Source organism: Lathamus discolor, chromosome 1 (genome assembly GCF_037157495.1).
Source record: "Lathamus discolor isolate bLatDis1 chromosome 1, bLatDis1.hap1, whole genome shotgun sequence".
NCBI lineage: Eukaryota > Metazoa > Chordata > Aves > Psittaciformes > Psittacidae > Lathamus > Lathamus discolor.
Genome location: NC_088884.1, coordinates 117627659 through 117642084, shown reverse-complemented (window position 1 = coordinate 117642084; position 14426 = coordinate 117627659). Strand labels below are relative to the sequence as shown.

Sequence of the window (14426 nt, the reverse complement as noted above, 5' to 3'; positions counted from 1 at the left end):
AGAACACATCTTTGTGAACTCCAGAACAGAATTTCTACTGCTGTCATCTCAACATTTAATACATGCTAGAGTTGCAGGACTTGAAGTTAAAAGGAACTGGATTATTTTACACTGCAAAACATTGCCAACTGAAAATGGCTCAGTCTCAGCTAACTGATTTCAGTAGTGCAGAACCTGGCCTCAGACTAAGTAAAAAAAAAAGGGGGACAACTTCTACTGATGGATGTGCACGTATACTTGGGCAAATTCACTTTAAAGAATGTCACATATTCACTAAAAGATAGTAACTGGTCTGAATAAAAGAATAGGGTCATGCAACCATCCTGATTTAGGGAAATCCCTCTTTCCATACTAAATGATGCGTTCTGGAGTTGGTGTGGAGCAGAGCATGCTCGATAGCTCAGGCAAATCTTGACTGTCACCTTCCTGATGTGTTCCTCCAAAACAGGGTACCACCTAAAGAAGCCTGGCATTCCTATGAACCTTGTTCTTAGGAAATGGACTGAAAACGTAGTAGAGTAAGTTCAAGTCAGAATAAAGACTCCAGATACTTCCGGAATGAGTTTTGGAGCAGAACCTTCACCTAAACCCCATCTGCTGGGAACTGCAGCCAACGCCTTCATACTGGCAATAGCTAATACCAAAAACCTTTTACCGGTTGAAGAACAGTCGAGTCCCACCAAGCACACAAACAGTATTTAATTTCTGCGCAATTCCATGGTTTCCTTGCTCTCCCTTCCTGCAATACTTTGTCCGTTAAACATTATTAAACCGAATCTGTGAAAAGTCCAACATCTTATTTGGAACAATTCTGTATGTGTGTGGCAAGATGCATATGCAGAACACAAGGCTAAAGCTCATGGCTTTAGTCTTTGTTATCACCCCTCTCTGAATGTAACCAAGCAGAGCAGCATGAATTGTTTAATTTTAATTACAGTGTAACATTCTTTACCCATTGCCACCTCTCTGTCAGTTAAACATGCATATTTTACAAAGTTTCTCATTTACCTTTTTCCTTTAATCACTGTTATTACACCTCCAGCTTGACAAGGACTATTATACTCTCTAAGCTATCCGTGGTGGCCTTTTCCTTGTAATAAATCTTTAGCTCAGCATATGCAAGTAGATTAGATTATGAGCACACACTACCCTGCATATTTATGCAAGTTAAAACCCATCTGTTGCCACATGGCATGCCTGACTAGAGTTTTCTGAAAAATGTGTGTAAAAAAAAAAGAGTATCTTACTGTCGCTTTCCTTAGTCTGAGAAGTTGTGATATCAACAGATTTCATTTCAACGCACCAGAAAATCCCAGTGCTGTGAGAACGTATTCTCTCACACTACCACTTTCATGATCCACACCCTACTCCTTGGAAATTTTTCATGTTCTCTTGTAAAGGCCTTGATAAAACATTACAGTAAAACTGTGTTCATAGTCATGGTTTCTTTATGTCTAATTTGCATGTAAATTAGGCATTATTAACTGCATTGCTTTTAGAGTTAGATACACATCTTACTTCAGTTACAAAATCCTCAATGCCGGGACTTCATCGCCTTATAGCCACACACTATACGTGTGTACTCGTACACTGTACGAGCTGCTTCAAACAGCAGCACCAGAAACAGCAACAGAACACCAGCTTCACTACCAGAAACACATTTTCTAGAAGGGAGATATAAACCTGTAATTTCTGTGGTCATTTCTAGATGAAAAAATACTGATGCGTTCAGGCCCATCTTAGAGATATGAGCTGGAAAACTCCTACCAAGTTCTTGCAGCAGCTTGCAAACTCATGAACAGATACATAGCACAGGCAGTGACAGCAACACATCTCTAGTGTCACCCCCTTAGATTCCATGGACACCCTGCACTTCCCAGACTGATGCTCAGAGCAATCCGTGCACAAAGCATAGAAAAAGCAGTTGTTCTCAAAATTAAAACATTACTTGGGACTAGGATCAAGTTGCTAGCCCTTCATTTCAAAACAGGATACCTAGCAGTATTTCACATTTTGGCACAATGTCCCAGGAGGATGCCTGGCCCCCTGACCCACACACCGCATCTCCATGCTCACTTGATTTTTAGGTTCTTCTAGACTGCTTTAAGCCAAGAATGTGCTTCCTCCATGGGGATGCTCAAGAAAGCTGGTCTCAAACAGGTAAAGCCACATCAGAGCTCTGTGTTACAACTCTTACTCAGAACTAAAGTGACCTGAGGTCAGATTAACTCACTGTGAAAAATTCCTTACATTTCACGCATTAGTTAAATGAACTTACCTCAGGGTCTCTGTAAACAAGCTGTAACATGCTAAATGCAGAGTGGGCTTATGAGACAGCAAACCTCCAAACTACTGAGAGTGGTGCAGTAACACATCCAAATATGACTGTATCTATCCTGCATGAGACAGGCATCACTACAAGGCTCCACCACCACCACACCTGAGAAACTTGCTTCAAGTGGAAATGAAGGCCAGGAGGACTTGTGGGTAGTCATCCACCTGTAATGAGCTGGTCTGAGATCACTGAACTGATTTCCCCAGGCAACAACTGCTGACAGCTCCCTGTCACAACTAAGAACCAGTGATTTCTATGTGAAACTGCCCATCTCATTATGAATTCCTGACAGCATTCAACCCCACCCTGTCTGAGATGAAGAATGCATCTTACCATTTCCTTAAGTGGCTTCTCAGGAGAGCTTGCATAGAACAACAACACCATAATCCTAATTTACAAACCATTGAGGGTTATATGCTCTGTCTTCTCTGACTGCTACTTTTGCTGTTTGCACAAGTACCTTTTGTAGAGGAGCACCACAAAGTCATCTTACCATTCTCCTAGGGAATCCCACAAGAAATGAAGGGACTTAGAGGACAGGGAATATTATATGGGTTTTTTGTTTCTCCAGCCCTCACAAAAGATTTTCATTAATACCTTGGACACCCACAAGCCCCTCAGCAAGCACAACTGAAGATTTTGAGAGCAGAGCTGCAGTAGTCTTAGATGGGTACAACTTCAGGCAGTCTGCTCTGTCCCTCGAAACAGACGTTACTGTAAGAGATGTGACCTCATGGCCACAATTCAGTCCTGTACTTCAGCCAATGCAAGTGATTTGTGGTAACACACCAGACCAAAAACTGACACAGCTGAAAACAGGCTCATATTCACATCTGGAGATTCTGCTGCAAGATCAGAGGCTAATAGCTAAAGATACAGCAACACTAACCTGATGCAGGTGTTCATCTCAGCATGTGTGACTCATTTACATGCTCTGCATCATTTAAAGACATGTCTCACCAGTTTGGATCAAATGAAAGGACATATATCACTACAGAGATTTTACAGAAGTGTCTTAGCTTCTGAAGAACTGGAGAATCCCATGAGGTATGTAACTGCTTAGAGGCATATAACTGCCTACCTTTTAAGATCTGGTCCAGATTATTTTCCTTATCATCAAATTTAGGAGCCCAAGTCAACTTGGTAATTCCATCTTTGTCTACATTACTTGCAGAAGATGCATAATGCAGGTAATGCAGGTAACACAAAGCAGTTACAATGATGCTGCCACCCTGACTGACTGGCTCAACCATATGCAAAATCTGCTCCAGCAAAAGCTCCATTTTTTTTTCTTCAGAAAACTGAAATGAGAGTAGGCATCTTTGCAAGTACGACCCACACGAAGTGGGACAAAGGGCAGTCCATAGTCCAACACCTACTCACAAAGTACATCATTCTCATCTCCAAACATTCCTAAACAGAGCTTTTAAAAATTGCTCCTTGCGATTGTATTTGAGCTCTATTGTTGAACTCAAACACCATTTTGTTTTGCACATATTAGGAAAAAGTTCTTCACTAAGAGGGCTGCCAAGCACTGGAAAAAGGTTCCCAGGGAACAGGTCATGGCCCCATGGCTGTGGGTGTTCATGATGCATTTGGACAACATTCTTAAGATAAATGGTTTAAGTTTTAGGTTGCCGCTGTGAGAAGACAGTAGTTGGACTCAGTGACCCTCACGGGCCCCTTCCAACTTACTATTCCAACAATATCCTATATTCTATGATTATGTGATGGTAGTTTTTCTTGTGAAACTGCTCCTCCACTTAAATTCTGGGTGTACAGATCAGAAGAAAGAACATTTTCAACCCAGAGCAGTAACTTCCCCTCATCAAGTTTTTTAACCAAAAACTGAAACAAACAAACAAAAAAACCACCCCAAAACCAACACACAGAGATTTTCCTATTGAAATAATCACTATTTCATTCAAGAGATTAAATAGGCAATATCGTAACACCTGACATGAGACAAGTCATAATAGAGAAACTTTCTCAACTGAAACTTTGAGGGGTGGACATTCACTAGAACGTAAGACTTGAGACTGAATTAGGCCAGAACACACTTCCACTTAGGAAGAGAGCAATGCAACCTTAGCAATTTTCTGTTTATTTTACAATAGGGCATGCAATGGACTTCAGATGATGAATCTGAGTACACAACAGAAAAGAAACATAATAAGAAGAAAACAAAAATATATCACAGAAAGGCTGGACAATATAGTCCCGTATCCACTTCCCAAAGAGGAAGCAAGAACCCATGAATATTTAACATGATTACAGATGAGAACATTTATGGCCTTATACTAAGCTTGATGCTTTGATCTTGCATCATAGGGCGTAGCATACTGAATTCTTACCAAAAAACATCTCCTTTACCCTGCTGGCAAATGCCAGTATTTAAAATCTATACAAACCCTGTAACGGTTATGTTGCATGCTCCAATCTGCAGTAACAAACATTAGAATAATTTTCATTACTCATGTTGACCATGATCCTGGACACACATTTACTTTTAAGACTGATGCAGTATTAGGACTGCACTGCCTGAAAACAAAAGTCCATTCACATAATATTTCAAACACCAATATTATTCACTGAGGAGTTGTGGTTCAGCCCCTCACTTTCACTTCAGCTTCTACCCAGTCTGTGTAGGCTCCAAGGCTGCTATAAGCCAAGGTAAGACATTTATGTAGAACTTGAGATCAGATTTTAATGCCTAAAAGTTCAGCAACACATTGGAAATCTATTTGAATCTCTGAAATACCTACAGCTGCCCACAGTCCACATTTTCTCTATACCCAAAGATGATCTAGCTTTTCTCCATACGTAATGCTTTCTTGTACAACCCTTCAGGTAACTTCTGTTACATAGTCATCACACAGAAATAACTGCATCTGACTCTAGCATTTCAGCTGCATCTGTCAGACACTTTGGGGGTGGGGGGGTGGGGCAATCCCTCATAACATGCCTAATATCTGTTAGAAAGAAAGTCAATTTAGTGAGGGCTTGAACAACGGAAACCATACACACAGATCATTCTTTCAAAGAGAGCTTCAAGAAAGAGTGAAAATGGATCCTTGGCTTACTCAGTAACTAGTAAACCTCATGTCTCTTACCATTCCAACCAAAGGACACGATGAGTGCAGCAGCCTCTGTGAATACCCAGCTCCAAGAGAGCAGGGAGGAGGAGAGAAAACCCACCTGGTCCTCTCTTTCCTATTCAGCACAAGCTGGAAGAGCTGAGTGGCGACACACAGCAGGCCATAATTGCTCTCTACAAGAGCTGAAATTCAGGTCAGTAGACAGTAACTTCTTTCAAGGGTAATCACACTACAACTGTTAATACCCTGCACAGATTAGCTCAATGATAGAAAAGGCAACTATTTATGTTCCCGTACCTTCATTCTCATTGTTCCTCAAGGGCTGTATTTCTCTGTATACTTGACCTTTGGCTTTCACCACAATAAATCTGAACAATCCAAGTTGGAAGAAAACTGCATTAAATCTCAAACCATCATATTTTCCTTTTTTGAACTGTTTGACCTTGCCCTTTACATTTTCCTATATCTTACATCACACTTCATTACAAAAAGTGAAAATGGCCTTTTCCTCCCCTTTCTATTTGTTAGAAATACACAAAGCACAAGATAACCTTTCATTAGAAAAGCACCCATGCAGTTTGTCAAACAGCAAGCAAGGAAGCAGGGGAAGTAGTAAATAAAAGTAACAAGGGTTGAAAGTTTAGGAGATGAGATAAACTACAAAGAACATGATGCAGAAAAATAGAATGAGATGAAGAGAATTAAAATTAAGTCTAAATGTCTGGAAAGTGGTCCAAAAGTGAGATTTATTCAACTGTTAAACAGCTTCAGTTATGAAATAGCAGATAATATATCTAAATAGTTAAAATGTCACTGAAGCTACCTTTGCAGAAAGTAATCCTTCGCTATCAGCTGATGTGCTTTATCTTCTCTGACACTGTGCATTAACTACACAGACTCTGACACCCGTTATAGACATGAGTGTGAATTTCCAACAGAAAAAAAAATCTCAGATCTTCCTCCTTCAGCAATGTAGCTGCTGACAAGCTGGATGATAAGCATTCTTTCCTTGTCCCAGAGAAACACCCCATACACTGCTCTGAACAAACAACGAAAAGCAAGAGCAGCGTTCACTTCAACCATCTGCTGATACTTAATTTCTGATGCTAGTCTCTCTAGGGGCTGCCTGTAGCCAGTAGAAAGACAGTCCCTGCCAAACAGGCTCCAGGCAGCCTTACTCTGGAGCTCTGAATGGTGTTCTGAGGATCTATCTGGCTGCTTGGCCAACCAGCTACTTAAGCCCAATGCTTAAAGTTTAGTGCTGCAAGTTCTTTCCTCCTCCTCCCAAATCTTTGTTGATACAGATGGTCACAGCTCCAGCGATTTAAGACTGCATCCACTAACACAGGAGAAACAGGTGTCTGAACTGTTGCTTACAATATTTGTGTCTGGACCACAACCCTGAGCTATCATGAAAAAGATTAAGATCTGATGAAACATATAGCTGAATTACCAGATTATGAAACTGAAAATAAGTTCAAATAAAGATCTAAATCCATAACTGTAACATATTTGGGTCTTCTAAAAAATGCATTAGCCATTTGTTAAGTGTCAGACCTTGCTTTCACTGCCTCTTTTGCCACCTGAGCATTTATTTTGATGTTGTGTCACAACTGCAGGGCTGGCTGCATTCATATACAGCCACAAGAGACCTTGTGTTTTCACCTTCAGTAAACTCTGCCTTTCTCAGTCTTCTGCAATGGCATGATGTGATTCCGCTCCTCTGCACACAGGCTCTGTACCTTACAAAAACTGTTACATCTTTTCTATGACATCTTAGGTGCAAAGATCAATTGAGGCAACAAGTATGCAACTTTTAAGAAATATGCTTTTGTTTCATCTTAGGAATGACAACTGTAATTCCAAACTGCAACTCTCTGTACCCTACATCAGAAAATATACAAACCTAAGCTTTTAACTTTTCTGAACAAAGTGATAAGTAAGCTAAAAATAATCTAACAGCCACTTGGGAGTTTCAGTCAGAGAGATTTAACCATTGGACTCAGATTTTTCCTCACTTATTTTGTTTGTTCTTAACTCTACTAATACACTTGGGCAGAAATTCCCAAACTGCCCATACAAATGTAATCTGTAAAAATGCGTTTACTTTTCCTTGTCAGAAATTTGCAGTATTGTGCTTCCAATAACTCTCATATGCACATGTTCCTGCACATATTACTGTCTTTTGAATTTTCTTTCTTTTGGAGAGGAAGACAATTATTTTCAAAACATTTTTTTTTTAATCTTTTCATACTAACACAGCAAATGGTTTAATCCTGACATACCCACCTTCATCGCCCATATGCAACATCTTAAACTGAGGTAGCAGTGTAGTCACAAGGACAGGCTTTGGTTTAAATGTCTCATCTGCATATTCTCTCCTTAATCAGTCAAAAAAAAAATACGCTCCTTTAAAGAAAGAGCAGACAGTATCTAGCCTAGGTATGTGGAACTGGCTGAATGCATTACAAGGAACTTAAATTTGTTTTCTCTCTTTAAAGAAGCCTACTTCTTTCCACTGTCTATAGAAGAAGCCTAGGGAGATAGTCTCATTAGGCAATTAATCTAATCTAAGTCTCATTAGGCATTATACAAAGCTCAGTACAAATCTGACATTTGCTACAAGGAACTCACTTGTCTCTTTTTGCTGATGTTATGCATCTTTCAAGACTAATGACTGAACAAAACTCCCTACATGTCTCCCATGTCTTAGATTTTGGATGCCAGCCAGCGTGTGTCTTGCAGACAAGACTGGGGTGAAGACACTAACAATGCACTGCATCACAGCAGTGACTCAACAGAAACAGTCTCACTCAAGTGTGTTCTTGCACCTGGAAATAACTGTTCTTGCTACTGCTGCAAGCTCCATTAGCTTGTACAGCATGTCTTCACCACAAGCACCAAGGAACTGGGCCCAGTGAGAGAAACTAGAAAAACCAGGAAGCCCACAAAGAAGTCTCAAGACACCAGTGGAACCCCATAACCTCCAAAGCTGTTTCTGAATATACTAGAAGGATAAAGAGCCCAGAATCTTTGGCATCTTGAGGATAGGCACCAGATCACAACGTCAAATCTGCCGAGTGTGCAGTATCCATCTTTAGAAATCAGACAGCACTTGGGTGTTGCATACGAGTCCTTTTCCCCCAGTTATCCTTTCTCAAAGCCTTCTGCAGAGAAGCAACCATATTCTCTGACGGCAAAGGAAGAAAGCTGTATGATCACAAGTCTCCTTGCACTTACACAGTCTGAAGGTCTTTCATTATTATACTCCCACAGCAATAGAAAACTGACCAACTGTTTAGCAAAATAGCAAGAGGAGACTGGAGAGCAACTCAGCTCACATTCAGCTCAAGTAATAGCTTTAGCACTAAAACTTATCACAAAGACCAAGTCACTGCCTTAGTTTGATTGCCCCAACAATTAGACTTCTGAGCTACATTTCTGGCCATCTGGTCCATTACACTCTTCGTTAACATATGGGGAAAAGTTACTTACTGAAAGCAGTTTGGTCCAAATACAGTGGCAAGATTGCAAAGGTTCATCCTGTTCTCTACGTGATGTTCAGCAACCTTTATCAGGAACTGGCACAGATACTTCAACAGGCAGTAATGAGCATCAGGCAGTTCCTTAAGGAGTTCTTTCAAGTTACTTTCCTTCTGCATGTCATTTCTAGCATCTAGGAAAAACAAGAGGAGAAAAAAACATATGCATATGGCTTCTACATTGCTGCCAATTTACTTACATGGGTGAGCAACCAGTGGGATCTAAAACTTAATCTTACTTCTGTTCAGAGACACAGAATCCTCCAGAACCCTCAATTTTCCTCAGGGAACCTGCACCTTTCTCCTGAGGCTCACTCTGGCCCCCAGTGAGACTGTTTCATACTAACCTTTACACTGGATCTATTTTCTTGAGCAGCATCAGCAGTGGTCAAAGCTAACAGCATTAAAGCACGTTTATTCCCACTCAGTACTACTTATATTTGCTTGAACTCCCGTTCTACTAAATCTCCTGTTTCCAAGCTTCTTCTGGATGTTACCTCTAAAAAAAAGTTGTTCAGGGCAGTGCTACACTCCATAATGACTCAAAACATGGCCTAATATTAGAGTAGCCTTGTTATACTGTATAAAATCTCCTAGAACTCCTCCCCATGCTTAGGGTAACTAGGTATGTTTTCATTCAGAGGATGTTACCATTCTTGGCAAGGAGATTCACCCAGGATTCATTCAAAACCAAACCCTGCTCAGTCTTCAAACCTTAATTTTAGTTAAGAAGATGTAATAAACCAAGCTGCATCTGAAGTATTTGCTGCCTCTGCTGTACACCCTACTACAAGCATTCAGAGAAGACTGGCAAGAAAACACTCCATACCTTGTGCTGCAAGAGCAAAGAACATTTTACATTTCCCCAGCATTTCTGAGAGCGGGGGGAAAGGAGAGCAAGAATGGAAGAGCTTTGAACACAGTGTAAGGTATGTATAAACCCTTCAGAAGTTTCACCTTTGTTTTTACTTTTAATTTCCCAGAAGTATTCCAGGGCTGGGTTGCACAGTATTCCAGGGGTAGAATGCTTTGAAAAGTGGTTAGCTGTGTAAATTAGCAGTCTGTATAAAAATATCTGAAAGTGTCTCCTGACAACTCAACCATTAAGTTGCAATGTGATTTCTGTTTTATAATCAGACATTTTTGTGGTACATAGTTTGGGAAACAAATGAGTTTTGTATGTAAGTACTTGCCACTTCATACAGTTGAACTTGCAGGATTTCATTGCTTCCAAGCTCAGTTTTCCTGCCTTACATGATGTGCACCATGCAGTGCGCAGCGAGAGAAGCCTTTTTAAGTTTTACACACTTGGAGAATTAATTTTTCTGTATCTGTTTTGGTACCACAGACTTGAATGAATCCTTTCATGATAGCAGCCCATAGTTTAACATATCAGTCAAATTATGGGACCAAACATTTCAACCAACTGATTATATCCTTTTCATCTACAGCTAAGAAATTAGCTCCTTCAGAAAAACCAAATATTGAATATGCATGAAGCAGATGAGCAAAAAATCTTATTTGCTTATTTATCACAAGTATTTATTTAAAAAAAATAATTTAGAGCTATACAGAACAAAACCAGTCATGACTTTGCTACTATGAATCAGCTTGGTAACAGTAAGAAATCTGATATATTGTTTTTATTTCTGCAGAATGCTTCTGAAGGCTGTATTAAAAGGAATAACAATAGGGACCTTAATTGGATTTGTGCTTGCACTGATCAAAGTGGACTGTACAGTCCCTGACTTGATTACTAATTATCTTTTCATGAAGCTTAAAGAAACAAAACACAACTAACTTCCACATAGGCAGAACATTAAAATTCACCTTCTAACACAGTTCCCATTAGATAACAAAACAATTGGCACATAGTGTTTTCTACTATACATTTCTTGCAGTTGTGATAAGGAAAGCCAAAGCCATCTCTCAGGAAAAATGTACCTCCTCTACCACCATCACACCACCATCTAATTAAGGAATGCCCTTGAGAACTAATTGCCTCTCTGAGTCTCCCACTGCGGCTTTAGATTGACAGGTACTTTTCCATTTATTGAAGGATCTTCCCCTTTCAAACTAGAAAGTTGCTAATAACTGCCATAAAACATTCTGAGCACAGGTCTGCGCTCTGACAACACACAAAGCTATTTGCCTCATGGCATCAGCTGCATTTGGTGGGTAGGATGTCCCTGTTCATTAACCATGATATATTATGTGGTGCAGATCAACATCTGAGATACTTATCACTGGGCACAGCCAAACCTTTGTTCATTTCTGTACTTTCAAGAACAGAGACTGATATCAGATTATAAGATCTTGAGAAATTACCCTAATTGAAGGACACAGAGACACTGAACAACATAAGGAAGCAAACCCTACTTACTGAACCATAAAATTCCTTGTCCTTGTGAAATGGGAGAAACAAAATCTGTCTTTCCTCTCTCTCCTCTTTTTCCAATAAAAAAGCAAGGCAAGGAACTCAAGCCTTTCTTCCAGTACAATGAAAAAACAAAAACAAATTTGTAAATTCTTCTGCTGCTGACATTTCATGGATTTTAGCTTTATTTTTAAAATTACTATTACAACTTGTGGTGAATTTAGAGTGACATGCACACACGTATTCCATGCGCTTTGTACATTTCTCAGAACAAGTGTACCTCTGCTATATTACTTCAAACAAACCAGCTTTTCAACCTATTAGAGAGCAAAAATAGTCTTGAGTCACAATAACCAATTGCTTGGAGCATTCTTCCTCCTTTTGTCCACCTGCTATACAATTTTTCAATCTACTTTAAAGTCAGTCATTAAGGGTTACTCAGCTGGTACTGATCATTAGAGAAACATTAGAGCACCAGAGCTGTTTATAGAATCATAGAACAGTTAGGGTTGAAAAGGACCTCAAGATCATCTAGTTCCAACCCCCCTGCCATGGACAGGGACACCTCACACTAAACCATGTCACCCAAGGCTTCATCCAACCTAGCCTTGAATACTGCCAGGGATGAAGCACTCACAACCTCCCTGGGCAACCCATTCCAGTGCCTCACCACCCTAACAGGAAAGAATTTCCTCCTTATCTCCAATCTAAACTTCCCCTGTTTAAGTTTTAACCCGTTACCCCTTGTCCTGTCACTACAGTCCCTGACAAAGAGTCCCTCCCCAGCATCCTTATAGGCCCCCTTCAGGTACTGGAAGGCTGCTATGAGGTCTCCACGCAGCCTTCTCTTCTCCAGGCTGAACAGCCCCAACTTCCTCAGCCTGTCTTCATACGGGAGGTGCTCCAGTCCCCTGCTCATCCTCATGGCCCTCCTCCGGACTTGTTCCAGCAGTTCCATGTCCTTTTTATGTTGAGGACACCAGAACTGCACACAATACTCCAGGTGAGATCTCACAAGAGCAGAGTAGAGGGGCAGGATCACCTTCTTCGACCTGCTGGTCACATTCCTTTTGATGTAGCCCAGGATATGTTTGGCTTTCTGGGCTGCGAGCGCACGCACACAAGCATCAAGTGTACCAAAGCCCTAAGCCTATGTACATGCCTAATTTTGTGAAGTACAAGCTGTCCCATGGAAGTCAAGACTATCAAGTGCAGTCTTTCTTATTCAGTCAGATTAAAGAGGGTGGCGTGAAACTAAGCATATGCCTCAGTCTCTGCAGCATCCTGAGATGAGACAAACAAGCTTGTCAAGAATGGAAACAGCAGAGTGCCTGATTTGCAAAGGCAATTCAGAAGCATGTATTCAAGCCAGACTTCCACATAGCCCCAGCTACCAACACACTCGTGACTTTTCAAACACAGCACACAAAGCTCTTTTGAATATTTTGACCAATACAGCAGAGACAAAGGAGAAAGGAGTAAAAGAAAAATGAAGGTGAAGGTGCTCTCAAGGTGGAGTCAAAGACATCCACTTCTTTATTTTGTGGACCTGCCAGAAGCCATGTGAAACAGACAGCATCCCAGCAGTGGTCTGAAAGAGAAGCCTAGCTAGATGAACAGCCATGAAGGGCCTGAAACCAGGGATAAGATGGTGGTGTCTGTGCTGAGGAAGGGAACAAAACAAGCATCCTCAGGCCACATCTAGGCCCAGCAGCCAGAGAACAGAGAACACAGTATGATACAGGCAGAGAGTGAAGGAGGCCAGCAAGGGCAGTGTGGCACTTCAGAACTCAACTAGGGAGTCACTATGGAGGGACAAGTCAAAGAGACAGCTGAAAAGGACAAGCAGCTTCTCTAAAATGTTAATTATGTAGAAACAGGAGCCTCAACAGTGTAGGAGGTGCAGACACATTTGCAAGGGTGTTTTCAGACTCATTTAATTTCAGTATACACCCACAGATCACAACAAGAGCAACATATTTTCCAATGGCTCATCCTGTTTCTGAATGTATTGAGTTTCTCTGACATGCTACGGACACCTTCTAATTCCTCAACTCACCCCTCTTCATGCTACTCCTTCCCCCTGCAGAGCATGCTGCCTGAACATCACTAAAGGCATGGATGCCTGCAGATAAGTGTGTGTCATCACTTTGCTCATGTCTCAGATGGTCTGACCCCAAACACCTCCAGCATGGAAGCACTGAAACAGTGCTGTGCCCTAGCTAATTCTCTCTGCTGTGAGGTGAGGAAGAATCGCTAAGGCTCAGTGTCATGCTACCACTTTTTTACTTTGCATAACTTTCAGCTGTCTTACATACTACTAGCTTGGAGGGCAGACAGAGAAGCTTGCATCTGTCTGTAGCTATCAATGTGCCCTAAGAAGTAAATCTTTGGTACATAGGCAGCAGGTTGCACATTGCAGTGCCACTGCACCCACATGGCTATTGGAGGAATCAAAGCATTTTTTTCCACCTCCACAATCTAGAGGAAGTGGGACTCCAGTTTCTCTCTGTCACAAAGCAATCTGCTTCAGACACGATCCTACTGCAGAGGAAAAAACCATAAAAATCATGTCTTGTTGCCATCAGTAGCAGAAATGCTGGAAGTCCTCATCATAAAGAGGCTGTCATCAGAATCCAACTTGCGACCCCTCACTCTGCATCATTATGGCACTTTGCAGAGCTGTATTTATGCTTCACTCCAACATATTGGCAGCAGAGCACTCTCACTTCTTTTGTAGCTCTGCTGAGTGTCATCATCTGCTTAAGAAATCCAGTTCCAAGAGTTTTTACAAACATCTTCTGCATGTGGAAAACAGAAGTTATTTCTCTCGTTTGGAACTAGGCCTTGTAACACCAAAATGACAACAAAATCCAAAGGAAAATGTTAAATTCATGCCACAGGATCTTGGAGAACCATAGACATCTTGTGAATCCGATTTGCTGCACTGCTGCAGTTACCATGGTTAAAGGGTCAGCTCTCATCTATTCTCTTTCACACTCATTTATTCATTTTCACAGTCACTGTTCAGGTTGAAATTTGGCCTCTAAAATCCTCTAGCACAATCTATATTT

General features: G+C 41.0%; 1 protein-coding gene across 9 annotated transcripts in view; it reads right to left on the bottom strand.

Annotated features, from left to right (window-relative positions):
• FAM13A (family with sequence similarity 13 member A) overlaps positions 1 to 14426 on the bottom strand; it is a 156651-nt gene that overhangs the window by 108284 nt on the left and 33941 nt on the right. For all 9 annotated transcript variants that reach the window (XM_065692196.1, XM_065692180.1, XM_065692242.1 and 6 more), the window contains exon 4: positions 8929 to 9109. In XM_065692196.1, coding sequence (XP_065548268.1) covers positions 8929 to 9109 — 181 coding nt within the window. The remainder of the gene's footprint in view (positions 1 to 8928; positions 9110 to 14426) is intronic.